The 15,068-nt window shown below is 39.3% G+C and overlaps 1 protein-coding gene across 1 annotated transcript; it reads right to left on the bottom strand.

Moving 5' to 3' along the window:
• Positions 1-399: 399 nt before the first annotated feature.
• On the bottom strand, positions 400-14,873 carry LOC139938657 (uncharacterized). The gene is made up of 14 exons (XM_071934263.1): positions 14,745-14,873; positions 12,509-12,618; positions 11,311-11,807; positions 10,453-10,567; positions 9,688-9,923; positions 9,125-9,260; positions 8,015-8,238; positions 7,111-7,207; positions 6,498-6,727; positions 5,969-6,095; positions 5,462-5,595; positions 4,518-4,688; positions 3,934-4,056; positions 400-1,590 (listed from the first exon to the last, which is right to left on the bottom strand). Exons 2-14 carry the CDS (start codon positions 12,609-12,611, stop codon positions 1,393-1,395), a joined length of 2,391 nt encoding a protein of 796 aa, XP_071790364.1. The 5' UTR covers positions 12,612-12,618; positions 14,745-14,873; the 3' UTR covers positions 400-1,392.
• Between the last annotated feature and the right edge of the window lie 195 nt (positions 14,874-15,068).

Here is a 15,068-nt window from a genome sequence, read left to right as displayed (position 1 = left end):
GTATAGGTACACTTGGCATACTTTTGGCTTTAATTATTATTGTTTGTTTTACTTCACAGTCAAAACCTATTAAGTAGACAATTAAATACACATCTTGTTAGTCAGTTTACCTACATAGGCTTGATACTCGGCAAGCTGTTTTCACATGTTACACATATTCTTGTTATAGGGTGTTAATTTGTTTTGGGCAAGTTAAAGTTATCAATTTTGTCATGTGGCTATAGTACCAGTTCCACATTGACTGGGTTTTAAATTAGCACCCAGTCTAGACAGAGGCCTGCTTTGATCAAACACAAGTGTTTTTCTCATTTCCATCTCTACAAATCTGATATATATAGGTGGTAGTAAAACACCAAGTTTATTATTTTATTTACTCATCCATATGGATATTAATGTCTGCAATTATTTAAAAAACACTCGTAAAAATATATACTTTATTTTTGATGATTTGAAAGACAATAGTATCATAACACGCTGTAATTGATCCGTCTATCTAACTCTACTAGTTTATTTTAACATTTCTTAAGTTCTAGAATTAATATACTGCACTATGAAAAGTACAAAATTCCCATTGAATTGTAAACATCAATCTATGTATAGAAAAGTATTACATTATAAGATCATGGCAGAATGTATAAAATCAAATATTCTGATCCATGCTATGATCTATTAAACATGAATCAATATACATTTAAATCTATTTTTCTTCATTTAATATAAAATGCCCCTACTTTCCATAAACATTAATTTGCCAACAGTAACTTGACCAATAATTCCAAACCATTTAACTTTCTAGCGCATTTTATACCGAAGACCCTAAAGCAACTATGCATGAAAGTACTCATTGTTCAACTCCATAAGCAACTGCAAAAATGGAGTTCGTAATACTAAAAATGTATTAGTATATTTAACCAAAATAATGTGCAACAATTAAATTGAACTTAGGTGCTCTAAACAATAGTAAGATGAGGTGAAATGTGTTAATAATCTTTTTAAAGGACATGAAAACAACATTTTTGGCGTTCAAAAGTACAAACAACTCTGTTTGTCTACATTACGGGAAAGCTCCAAATACGAATTTCCGAGTTTGGCCGCAAAAAACTCAGAACGTATGCACATCCTTCTCAGTGAGTGGATGTGTTTACATTGAATTACTTAGGTCTTAAACCTTAATATGATGAGCAGTTAATTTGCCCAAGGCATTCAACAGCCCTACTGGTTTGTGCATGATCCAATTAAGTCCACTGTTTTGAACAGATAACATGGAAATAACAGGTGGGAGTTGCCAGCAAAAATGACGTTATTGTTCAACCTTTTTCCTTAATGGAGCTTTCCTATAATGTACCAGCAACTGAAAAAAGGAACACCAACTAGACATAAACAAATCTACCTTTAATCCAATCCATTGATCAAAATGTCTTCCTCTCCCTCATCAAGCAGAGAAATGTCGTCTGTTTTGGTGTTGACAGAAGTTGTACCAGCTGCAGCACTCAACTGCCTTAGGACAAGCTTCTTGTAGATACCACCTTTATCTACCAGCTCATGGTGGGTACCCTTCTCGGCTATTTTACCATGGCTTATGACAAGTACCTAGAAAGAATCCAAAATGAGAAGTCATATAATGCTTTGATGTCAGACACTAGAGACATCTCAGTTGTAGGAACAGTCAGATTGGTGCATGAAAGCCTTTTGGGCACCTTTTTTCCAATTTGGGCCCTTTTTGGATACTTGGGGATGTTCCCAACCTAGGCACCTTATTCATATATTCTTAAAAAAGTGATGAAACCTGAGCAAGTCATCGCAGAGTCTCAAAAATGTTTTAGTCTGAACTTTTCAAAGTATGGCCATATCTCTTTGTAATCTCAGGTCACTATATATGTACCTCACACGCCTTTACTGCCCACGTATCAGATAGATGGCAATTTGACCTCGTTTTAGAAGATCAGCAAAAGCCTGTTAAGGGTAAATTGTTTTGGATTGAACAAAGGCAGGTCAACTCTTGTGACAATTAAAGGCCAAAGTGAGATCTGTTGGGTACAAACCGCCAATTCAGGCGCAGATTAAAAACAAAACCTTGGGCTTGATCTATCGGATAAGAGTTGATGTCTGTGAAAATTCTGAAAAATATCTTGCGGCCCTGGGTCACTCCTGATGTTACACCCTGAACCTCCCATTTGTTTACAAGTTTATAAACTCTGATGCATCCCCAGAATGTATGCAACAAACTGTTCTGACACAATGTGGATTATTTATCTCTCCCTTTGGTGACTGATTAAACTCTTTCAAGAAAATGTTGATGCTCAAAGAAAAGTTCGCGAAAAACCTGAAATTTCACGACATTGTATTACCAGGATTGTCTGCAAGGTAATATAATTCTATTTTTATTCTGTTTTCATTCTCAGAAAACAAGACCTGGTAAAAGAGAAAGTGAAAGGAAAACAGGAAACGAGACCCAGTAACAAAACAAATGTGCCTGTAAAGATAATAATAGCTACAAGACAATGATAAACATCTAAATTAACTGACAAACTGGGATGAACCAGAATTGACCAGATATTAGTGATATCTAGCCTCCATCTCAGAACTATAAGGTCATAGTGCAATTTGTATGGGTTTGATAACATTGCTTTAGGGGTAATTTAACAATGAATTGTATTCTTTATCCCGATGCAAAACTAATATCTTAAAGTATTATTTATTTATTTAATTCTGCCTAAACTGTGTTTCCTACTTCTTTAATTATTGTTGTCCTGTTACTAGTTAATTTTGTCAGGTTGCATGTTCCAGAGTGCAGCTCCTGACCCTCATATGTCTATTTTTATCCTGCTTGTTGAGTTTGCTCCAAATTGTAATTTCGTTTAGTAAGAGTCCTTGACACTGGAGCACCCTCTCGATCTTATCTTTTTTTTCCCTTCTTTTTTCCCTTGTTTCCTTGTTGAATAATGAAAAGTCCCTGTCACTTTTTAGCCAAAAGAGGAAAAAAAAAAACCATGATTTGAATTTTGTCAAGGACTTTGTGCATGTTCATATTGGGCTCATTTCAATTAAAAGCTATCAAAATAAGCAATTGTGTTTCTGCGGCATTCCAATGCTCATTTTTGACAGAATTTTCGATGGATTCTGGAGGATTGGCACTGGTATGAATTTTGATAATCAGTGAGATTTCAGGCTGAAACTTGTCGCTTTGTTTTGTCTGTTTCTAATCTTTGTTATTTACAATAAGTTGTTGACATACAAAGTTCTGCCAAACACCTGATGTGTTGGGGTTTCAGGTTACGAAAAGGAAGTAAACTTTGGACTCATGTTTTTAACATTCATCATTTGAATTTAAAGGAAACGTTCTACCAGACCTGGAGTTACATGGATGTCACGTACATTGTGTAGACCATGGCCTCTGTTGCCCTGTTGCCCTGGTCAAATGCCTCTTTAAGTGTTTCTCATAGACATAAAGAAAGTGCCCTTTGCATAATTGGAAATCGCCTTGCCCTCTCAAAAATGAAAATCAAGACTTGTCGACATTCATTTTGTGCCTCTAGGTTTGGAAGAATTATCTCCTTTACAAATTAATATATTATTAATCAAGAGACTTGAATTGATAGATATTAATCAAGAGACTATTGCTGAATTCTTTGGATGGGATGTAAAGCCTAGATCCTCTGTGTTATGTAAAGAACCAAGGACACTTATTGTAAAGAGAAGGGGCACACCCCAGTGTTGCTGATGCACAATCGCACCTTGTAAAACACACGTGTTGTACAGGAATTGGTATCATACTTAAACAAAATGTAGCTCCACATGTCTTGCAGGACAAAATGCTGAGCGCTTTAATACGTCCTAGGGGTGTGATAAAGCCCCATATAAGAACCTGGTAATAGTATCTTTATTATTGATCCAGATAATACCAAATATTTCTGTGAACGCATCTCTACTCACCTGAGAGGCATCTCTGACTGTGGAGAGCCTATGCGCTATGATCAGGACTGTGCGGCCCACCATAGCACGATCTATAGCCTCTTGAACTAAATGCTCACTTTCTGCATCAAGGGCACTGGTCGCCTAAACAAAAAAGATAAACAAATAGCACACATTATGATTTGGGAAGAATTAAAATGCCATTATCTTAACAGTGGTTGAAACAAACATATTTTTAAAAGTGTTTTGAATTTCATCAACTTCAAAGTTGAAACAATTCACTTTTAAAAGTGTTTTTATCCTGTAAAGTGTCTTTCAGACCACACTTCCAACTTTGTAAATGCTAAAAAGAATTTTCCTCTCGAGGAATCGAGAGAAAATATTTCTGTGAAATTGTTTTACTAATTTCTCAAAAACTACAGCACCTCAGCTAGTAATATTGTAAGGAAAGGTTCCTCCAATCATTATCTTTTAACCCTTTTAGTTTGGCAAATATCTGTGGGCGTTTTATTTTGTGGCGTACAAAAAGTATCCAAACTCTTTAAAGGCCCTCTGTCCCCAAGACTTTATCCCTCGTCACCTTACAGCCAATGATTTCAACTTACCTCATCTAGGAGTAGAATCTTAGGATCCATGATGAGAGCTCTGGCGATAGCAACTCGCTGCTTCTGTCCACCGGACAAACGCACCCCTCTCTCTCCAACCATCGTCTCATACCCTTCTTCAAATGACATGATGAAATCATGGGCGTTGGCCATCTTGGCTGCATTGAAAATCTATTCAAGACAAAGTTGACAAAACAACAAAACATTCAACAATAAAACACTTTGTATTATTAAAAATAGAACAGTAAAACACACACTCCATCAACAGAGGGCGCTAAAGCAGCTAGGCAGATCACAATGTAAACACAATCTACATGCCTAACATTTGGCGTAGCGATTAAGAACATTGGACTCAAGCTCTGGTGTTTCTAATCAACAGTGTGGGTTCGAATCCCAGTCATGACACCTGTGTCCTTGAGCAAGAAACTTAACCATTGCTTCGTCCTTGGGATGGGATGTAAAGTAGATGGTCCTGTGTGTTGTGTAACCCACGTAAAAAGAACCCAGAGCACTTATCGAAAAGAGAAGGGGTTCGCCCCAGTATTTCTGGTTTGATCGACAGCATATTGCACCACAGCACCTTGTAAACCATTACGTGGTGCTTTAAAAAGGAGTAGGTCTCATACTTCAAAACGTAGTCCCACATAGCTTGCAGGAAAATACTGAATGTGCACTTAGAAACAACCGTATTAAGCACCTAATAAATGTTGTGTATTATAATTATGTACAACAGTTTTATATGCCCTGGTTTCAAGTGCAGCTGAATGTAATGGGAGACTTTTGAGACGCTTGGTGGCAGCAGACTTACCAGGTAAAATCCATTGTTCTCGGTAACGGCGCGTGCCCAGCACTAAGTAAACAATGGTCATTTACCTGGTAAGTCTGCTGCCACCTAGCGTTCCAAAGTTCCCCATTACAGCTGAATCATAGTGTTGTGGACATACCTCTTCATCTGTTGTATCTCTCCCATATGAAATGTTCTCTTTGATTGAACAAGCAAAGAGTGAGGGCTCTTGGCTGACCATAGACATCTTACCACGGAACCACAATGGATCAAGCTCACATAAGTCAACACCACCTAGAGGAGCAAATTGTGGATTAAAGTTAATACGAGATGAACAAACACAAGGGAAATCTAAATAATTTTGGGTTATTTTAGATATCACACAAGCGCGAGTGGAATACAGAAAAATATAGCGCTTCTGCGTCCCATGTCCAACGAGGCAGAACGACGCACGCCATTCTGCTTGCGCGTTAAATATGAAGTACACGTTGGAATTTGTGTTTATTGAACACTACGCGATGCTGTTTTGTCAACTTACAAAATTGCCGCACAAACACACGCTGTGAGATGCTGTTTTATCAACTTAGAAAGTGGCCGGGGCCGCGTACATATGCCAGTGCGCCTTCTAGTTCTTACATATTACTCTATGGTAAAAAGTTAAACTTACCAAGCTTTACTTGACCCGAGTCTGGTAAATAGAACCTCTCAATTAGATTAACTATTGTTGATTTGCCACCACCAGAGGGCCCGACTAACGCCACCATCTGACCAGGCTTCATGTTAAAAGTAACACCCTTTGGAGAAAATAAAATATAAAAAAAAGGTTGGAATTAAAACTAAGCTTGCTACGAAAACGATTGCAATACTAATAATGTAGTGATTATTCTAACTTTATCAATGTAAAACCCAGGTTCATACTTCCATTGAATACTTCAAAGAACAAAACATCCTTTAACTCTGACAACTCACACCTGTTATCTCCATGTTATTCCTTTTCTTAGTTGGATCTGCACAAAACCAGTGGGGCTGCTGACTCTTTATCCATTAAATTTAATAACCCATGTAAGTCAAAGTAAACACACCAACTCGTGAAAAGGATGTATACATTCTGAGTTTTTGTGGCAAAACTCTCGGAAAAATCTTTATCAGAGTTTTCCGGTAATAATAATAATAAAACTAACACCTTATATTTTTACCTTCAGCACTTGGTTTTCTGGCCTAGATGGATAAGTGAAACACACATCATTAAACTCCAGTTCTCCATTAAAACCGATCAGTTCATGCCCTCCTTCATTTTTGACCAGCGGTTCTCGATCGATCAGGTCAAAAATTCTGACCGATGCCCCGACGGCTTTCATGAAGTCTCCGTAGAGAGCGGCTAAGAAGGCGAATGCCATGGCAACGTTGAGAGTGTAAAGCATGAAAGCTGGAAGGATAAATTGGAATCAGTTAATAATGGATCAAGATTTTTTTAAACAAGCCTTGATGAGGGTTACCTATAAATAAGTAGTAAACTTGTAGGTACAACTATGTAATTACATCTCTTTTGTGGGAGTGTTCGCTCCAAAAAGAGTTGTTCAGGAGAACAGAGTTTACTGTTCGAAACGTCCAGTCCACACCTTCTATTTTCAGAGTCAACACTCCCACAAAAGAGATTATTACACAATTTTACTAACTATTTATAGTTACTTCTTATTTTTCACACCATGCAAAGCTTCAAACACCACTTAAGCCTTGATTAGGAAATCGGTAGTATTAAGTTATTATTAACGGCAAGGGATTTTCTATAAATTTTAACTAAATACTCACCTGTTAGAATACCAACGGAGATACCCTGTGTTCCACCTGTAGTGACATTCTGATGGACAAGCTTCCCTCCATACCATAGCACTAAAGTAATCGCTCCCTGGAGTCAAAGGGAAGGTATACATTTGGTAATCAAATTTGTGATTAAATACCATTGAATTTAAAATCACTGTATACATGTAGGATCTTACATGGTGTCGTGGCCTAGTGGTTTAGAGCATCAAATTCTTGTGGTTAAGTAATCGGGTGTGGGTTCGACTTCTGGTCATGACACTTGTGTTCTTGTGCAAGATGCTTTACTATAACTGCTTCTCTTCAAACAGGGGTATAAATGGGCACATGCAAGGGTAGAGATTGATTCTGTGTATGAAAAAGCCCATGGCGGCTCAAGGCTGTATACTTCCCAGGGAGCTGAACAAGATTAAAGGAATGATATTGACCTGATGCCCAGCACTAATGTTATGCGCGGGGATACAGATATTGTAAAATGCGCTGTGTAACAACTAGTGGCCTAGTGGTTAAGAGCACCGGACTCAAGCTCTGGCGTTTCTGATCAGCAGAGTGTGGGCTCGAGTCCCAGTCGTGACACTGGTGTCCTTAAGCAAACAGTTAACCATGATGTTTTGGTACTGTGTGTTGTTGTATAACGAATGTAAAAGAACTCAGTGCACTTATTGAAAAGAGAAGGGGTTTGCCCTGGTGTTCCTGGTTTGATAGGCTGCAGATTGCGCCACAGCACCTTGTAAACCATTAAATGGTCCTAAGTAAAAGGAAAAGGTCTCATAATTCAAACGCAGTCACATGTACCTTGCAGGAAAATACTGTTTGTTAAAGCGCCTTGAGCGTCACTGGGTGATGGATATGAGTGCTATATAAGAAGCCACCTTATTATCCTCTTGCAACTAACCTGTGATACAATCCCAATCAGTCCATTGAAGACGCCAACTCCAAAGGACAGTGACTTGCCGTACTTGTAGCTCTTATCAATCTCTGTATTATAGGATTGCTGTGACTTTCTCTCCCCACAGAAGGATCTTACGGTACGTATGCTGGAGATAGACTCTTCAGCAGCCACTCCTGCACTAGCCAATGCATCCTGGAAATTCTTCTGAATGTTCTTCATGAACTTTCCTGAAGAAATCAAACAATTTCAAAAAGATCTGATCACAATTAGGGCTAGAATTCGACTGCAGGGCTTGTAGCTCAAAGTGTTTACTGGAACATAATTTTTGTGTATAAAACCAGAATTAAAGTAAGAAGAAAAACGCCTTATTAGGTTAATAACTGAACTGTTTAAATTTGAAAAAGCACTAAGAGAAGATTTATCTCATTTGTATATTGTGGGTAGAAAGCCCGCTTTAATTGACAAAATTATATATCAGACTGAAACTAAACATTTGAACACAAACGCAAGACCGTCGGATTTTTCCAGTCATGAGTTAAAGGCACTGTACACGTTTGGTAGTTGTCAAAGACCAGTGTTCTCACTTGGTGTATCCCATAAGCATAAAATAACAAACCTGTGAAAATTTGGGCTCAATTGGTCATCGAAGTTGCGAGAAAATGATGAAAGAAAAACACCCTTGTTGGACAAATTTGTGTGCTTGCAGTTAGGAATAAAAGACATCTAGCTAGAAGTCTTTTATTTTTTTAGTGAGAAATTACCTCTTTCTCAAAAACTACGTTTGTTCAGAGGGAGTCGTTTCCCACAATGTTTTATACAATCAACAGCTCTCCAATGCTCGTTACCAAGTCAGTTTTTAAGTTAATATTTGTTTTGAGTAATTACCAACGTGTACCTTCCCTTAAACTGGCCCGATGCTGAAATCACTGGCCTTGGGCCAGCGGTCCAGTGTAAGGAACCCTGACAATCAAATTCCTGGCCTGAATGAAGACATTATAAAAACATGTAGGTGTTGTTTGAAAGCAGCTCAATATTCTCATTGATTTGATGAGCAAATAAACCCGGTTCTGAGTATTGGCAGAGAAGTGCCTAGAATCTCACAAATTGTCTTACCGTATTGTACAGCACCTATTGCTACAATAGGCACCACAGATAATAGGACCCCAGTCAAAGCAGCACTCTGTGTGAACATGATGACGATAGAACCCAGGATTTGAAACAAGTATCGCACCAACATGGAAATATTGACCTGAAAAATGACAGAAATTGTGCAAGTTTTCATCAATATAACTCCATCTTTAAGTTGATGTGTTCAAGAATGAATTTCTTCCACAGATATCCTACATGTAAACGTAGAGCCTGTATTATTGCTGTATCAATGTAACAGACTTCCACCCAATTCCACAAGATATTGTAGAATTTTGAAGAACAAGTTTGTGGTAGTTGACTGCGGCTACAACTGACAACATAGCTGCCCATCATATGAAACACAGAGAGTCATGGCCGAGTGGTTTAGGGCATCGTATTCAAGTTCTGATGGTTAGTTCATCGGGGCGTGGGGTCGAATCCCGGTCTTGAGCAAGATGCTTCACTATAACTGCTTCGCTTCACCATGGGTTGATATTGTGAATGATTTCTACAGTTTGAGACTCATGTTAAACAAAATTTCAACTTACAGTGACTGCATTCTGTAAGACCTGGGTGTCCGACGACAACCGATTCGTCAACTCTCCCGTCCTATTAGTGTCGAAGAATGCCACCTCCTGCTTGATGATGGCAGCAAAGAGATCCCGACGAATGCGACACACGACACGATAACCAGCGAGGGTGAAGCACCATGAGCGTATTAGGGAAGCTACTGCTCCACCAGCCGAGATGAGGAATAGGGTCAGTACTGAGCGGTTGACATCATCTAAGGGTCGATAACGTCGGAGAGGACATTGCAGAAATGGAGAGGTTAGATTTAAAGACACTGGATAGCTTTGGTCAAAGACCAGTATTCTTCGTTGGTGTACCCCAACGTATGCATAAAATAACAAATCTGTGAAGAATTTAACTCAATTGGTCATCTATGCTTTTAGATGCCTAAAAAGGCTTCAGGCCTCAAGCCTTTTAATATTTGAGTGAGAAATCACCTCTTTCTCAAAAACTATGTTACTTCAGAAGGAGCAGTTTCTCACAATGTTTTAAACTATCAACAGCTATCCATTGCTCGTTACCAAGTAAGTTTTTATGATATTTTTTCTGGAGTAATTACCAATTGTTGACAGTGCTTTTTAACAGTTGAATGTACAAATAATGAGTGGTTTAGCCATTCTGATGATGTTAGCAACTCACTCAGTCAGTCCATTGCAATGTCAACAGCTCTCAACCTAAAATCATACTTCTGTCACAACAAATGCAATCCACAGTATACCGTTTTGAATGATTTTAACACTTACCCATTGATTTATATGTTGCTGCATCAACGACATACCCAAAGAACAGAGGAGCAGCCATTGTTGCAGCACTAGCTAGAACCAAGCTGAGCATACCAACAAAAAGCAACAGCATTTCCTGTGGTTCAAATAAATAAGAACCAAAGTAAGTTTGAGAAGCTTGCATCAAGCTACTGTTAAGAGAGATCGCCTAACATCACACGGCCACTTCAAAGGGCGGGCAACACTTGATCTGATTTGAGCTATCAACCCAAATCAACTGCCACCAGGGGCATGTTGCCACCTACTCCTTGGGCTGAAGCAGGGTTTGAAAGGATGTAGGCACAGGTAAAATTAGCATTGGCAAATAATGTGACATTGTATGTTCAACTCAACTTTAACCCAAGTTAACATGTTGCTTGATAGCATCACGTGAAGCAGATTTGGCTAATTTGACAACACAGTTTGTCCAGCAAAAGTGTCTAAAGCAAAATTGCTTTGGGTGAGATGTGGTACTACAGGAAATTGTCAGTTCAGGACATGAGCTTGCTTTGATATCACTGGTTGAATGTAATATGGTCAAATGTAACAAGCAATGGACCCTTCCCATGAAATATGCTAATTACATTCACGTATAGTGCATACAGACCCTGTTGGTTGGCAAACACCATAGAGTTGTGCACTTAGCAGACGCGCAATCGCGTTTGCGTCGTGCACCCATTAGCCGTGTACAACACAGCGCAATGTTCCCTCATTTTGCCAACCAAAATGTAAGTGCGCAATCGCTATGTGCAATTTACATATTTCATGGGATGGGTCTATTGTGGTCACTACATGTTAGCAAAGTACATGCTACTTGTGGCTGCTAAAGCATTCACTTACCGGTTTGGCTAGTCCCAAGACCCTCCCTAGACTGGCCTTATTCTCTTCCACCTTCATCTTCTCTTCTTCTTCATCAGTGAGTTCATGCTTGATCCGAATCACCTGCAGTTTCCGCAGAAACATCGGGCACAATATAGCCACAATCAGCTCAATAAGAGAAAAGGCTCCTGCGCAGATCACTAGGACATTGTATGTGACATGCATCAAGTTATACCCTGGGTCGTTCAGAATCAAGTTGAGCACGAGACCTCCTTTGACTGCTGTGTACGCCAAGCTAGCGAATGACAGAAGGATCGTGGCTACATGAAGTAAGCGTTTTTTCTTGATCATGTCTGGATTGTACGGATCACTCAACTTCATCAGGGCTAGATCTTCAAGTTTTGAGAACGCATGGAAGAGAAAGAGCATCTTTACAATGCCTATGCATGCCAGCTCAAAAGTGGAACTTGTAATGCTCCATTGGGTGACACTTGATTCCAGATACGAGTCATGGCCGCCTGAGGAAAGAAAATAAACAATGAATGAAAAACCGCTAAACAAGAAATAAATTTAAAAAACATGAGATTCCATGGACCCCAGCTACACCAATGATACCCCAGATAAGAACTCATGGAAATCTTTGCAAGAGGAATTGCTCCAAGAAGTTCTTGTTTAATGTGCACATGTCCTTGATGTCTATGCTAAGATATAACCCACCATACACTGATGTATCTAAACAATTCTTGCTGCTGTACCGTTATCGCTATCGCCACCATGCATCCATGAACTTCCAGCTTGACAGCAAGCTTGGCCTCTGAGAGCCCAATGGCAAAGTCAAGCCCAAAGAGGTTGAGGCCACCCCACTTATGTAGACATACCATTAGGCAGGGACACTGCCATTTTTGTGACAGCAGATTAAATGTCTACATTCATGAGGGACAGGGAGATCAGGGACCACTGTTGGTCTTAATGATCTTCCCGTCAAGAGCGGCAAGCTCCCATTGAGCGGCTATGGAATTCGAAAATCAAGAAATTGTGATTCAGTTACTACACGTCGATAATTATTCTAGTCATTGTGAAAATAGGGGTTTTAACTTGGTAGGATTCAAGTCCAATCTTGTGATTGCAAGTTCTACAGTCTTACCACTGGACCTAATTGACTTGGTTGTAACATCATTGACCCTTGACCTAGGACACCAATCTTAATCAAAGTACTTACCTGCAAGCCACAGAGCAGATGAAGCACATCCATCAAGAAACACCAGCAATCTTGCAAAGTTGGTGAAGCGAATTAAGGGGAGGGTGTAATACGTCTTCCCCATGTTGAATCTGTAACAAACCATTTTGAAAATTAAAACAAAAGTTTAGAGATTGGGCAAGTACGATAAGATTGTGGCCAGCGATCATGAATTGCTATGGTGTAAGAACTTGTATGGGACACACAAAGCCTGACAATAATAATTACCAATATTAACTTATTGTGTACACGTACATGATAATAATAATAAACAGCATTTATAAGGCGCATTATGAATAAAAGATTCCTCTATGCGCCTAGAGCTGATTACACGCTTCAAAGCAATCAACAATACATTTAAAACTATTCAAAGTAATCTTTGGCTCCCCTCTTTGCTATGACATCAGTTCTTAAATTATGTTTGGATGATGTAATGGTGCAACCTGGGGGGGGGGGGTAAATGATCAGTGTATTGGGGACCATGAGGCCATAGCCTAGGAATGTTTGGGACATGTTGTTTACAAGAAATGGGAGCAAGCCTTGGGCAACCTGTTGGCATGTTATTAAAATTAAAGGGACATGAGGGAATATGGTGAACTTTAAAGCTTACAACAATACCAGTACAACTTTCACTTCTCTTTAGGACAACAGGGGTGGATTTCACAAAGGTAGTCCTAACTTAGGACTACCTTTGTGAAATCCACCCCTGGTGTCAACAGTCACTGGCAGTGGCATGCATCTTTGTTGAGAATGCACTGCGAAATGTGTGATTCAATCACAATTTATAATTGCTTTATAAAGCAATTAAAAATACCATAGTTACATGTGTGTAGGCCTAAACGACTGTAAATCTGGATTCAAATAGTCCCTCAAGTCATTGTTTCAAATAACTTTTTCAGACAAATATTTCATCAAACATTCCAAGGTGTGATTATAGTCTTGGTGCAAGCAATTCTCGCCTTCCCCAGATCAGAATTTATAACTTTTTAACAATTTTGAGTTTGATGAGTGAACTTTCTGGACCATCCTCAAGCTCAATGAGAATTCAAGGAACACGTCATCTAGACATGACAGAGTCCCACATAGAGCTAAATTTTGGCAAGATTTGATTCAAAAGAAAAGAGATTTGAATGCAAATTGCAAAGGCAAAAACAAAACGTTTGTGTTGTGAGGATGATTCATTCATGACTGCTTCATGGAGCAATAGCAGAATGAACCTAATGTGGTTCTAGTAAGAGTGGGCTTGATTTAACCCTGTTTCTGAAGGTGGGACGCTGCATTGTGTATAGGCCCTACTCATTTTTTTTCTTTGAAATTTGTCATTAACGGGCAATAACCAATTTCTAAAAAAGGGAGTACATGTATGGCCTACATATTAACTGTTGTTTCTCGACGTAACCCCTCCCGACGAATGGAGGAGGGTTACGTTATCTTTAACTACAGTAACTGGTTCTCCTCTAGTAGGCCTACTAGTTAACTTGCTACTAATTACGACAGTATGAATGAGTTTTCTACAGTCACGACATAGCTGCGATCTTCCGGCGGGAGGAGGGTTACGTTATCGCAACTACTAATATGACAAGACTTAGACTACGCCTTACTAAATGATAAATTGAATATTTTATTATATTATTATTATTATATTAAAATTAAAGCAAAGATTTAATATTGGTTGAACTAAACTAAACCTCTAATAGAGTAAATATAGTACACAATTTACAGCACAAAAAGTAGGCCTACACAGCAGGGACAGTACTACACATACAAAGATAGGACAAGCTAGTATTTAGTAGCTAGTAGTACTATAATAATAGCAGGTAACCAAAGTGGACTTAAGTACACAGAGTCAGCACTCTGTCTGTCTGTTTGAACTGTCTTGCTCAAGGTCAAGGACAAGCATAGTTGCGATAACGTAACCCTCCTGCCGACGGCGGAGCCGGACTAGGACAAGTATGGCAACGTAGCCATTGTACTTGATTGGTCATGAGGTATTGCTCCATGCTAGAGCCTAGGTACTGTAGTACTATATAACAAGTAGACAGAGCCAGGGCCACTCCATCGTCACAAGCCGGTGAATTTACACGGCCTCACGTGAAAATCATTTTGCTCTCCCGCCTGACTGAGCTAGGTCAGTAGGTGTAGAGAGACTATCTCTTCCTCCACACAGTTCAACATAATCACACAAAAATTGAACAATATTTTAAATTCAAATTCTTACCTAGAATGAAAGCTTTAGTCGCCCAGTTACTGCTGTAACAAACTCTTAAAAAAAAACCCGATTTGATAGAAATATCATGGATAGATAGACAGAGCACAGAAAAACGACAGTGACATTGCAGCATGCATCCAGCAGAACCATACTAATTTCTATTTATAGACGTTATGTCAACTCTCGACCAGTCAATACTTGCACAGCGCCCTCTGCCGACTAATATTGCCAACCATCCCTGCCCCCCAGCCTGAACGTCGGACGGACGTATCCAGTCTACCCCCCCCCCCCCCCGCGAACATCTGACATCATAATTCGAGGGGGGGGGGGGGC

Source organism: Asterias amurensis, chromosome 6, assembly GCF_032118995.1.
Source record: "Asterias amurensis chromosome 6, ASM3211899v1".
Lineage (NCBI taxonomy): Eukaryota > Metazoa > Echinodermata > Asteroidea > Forcipulatida > Asteriidae > Asterias > Asterias amurensis.
The sequence above is the reverse complement of the archived record's forward strand: the minus strand, read 5'-3'. Positions and strand labels throughout refer to the sequence as shown.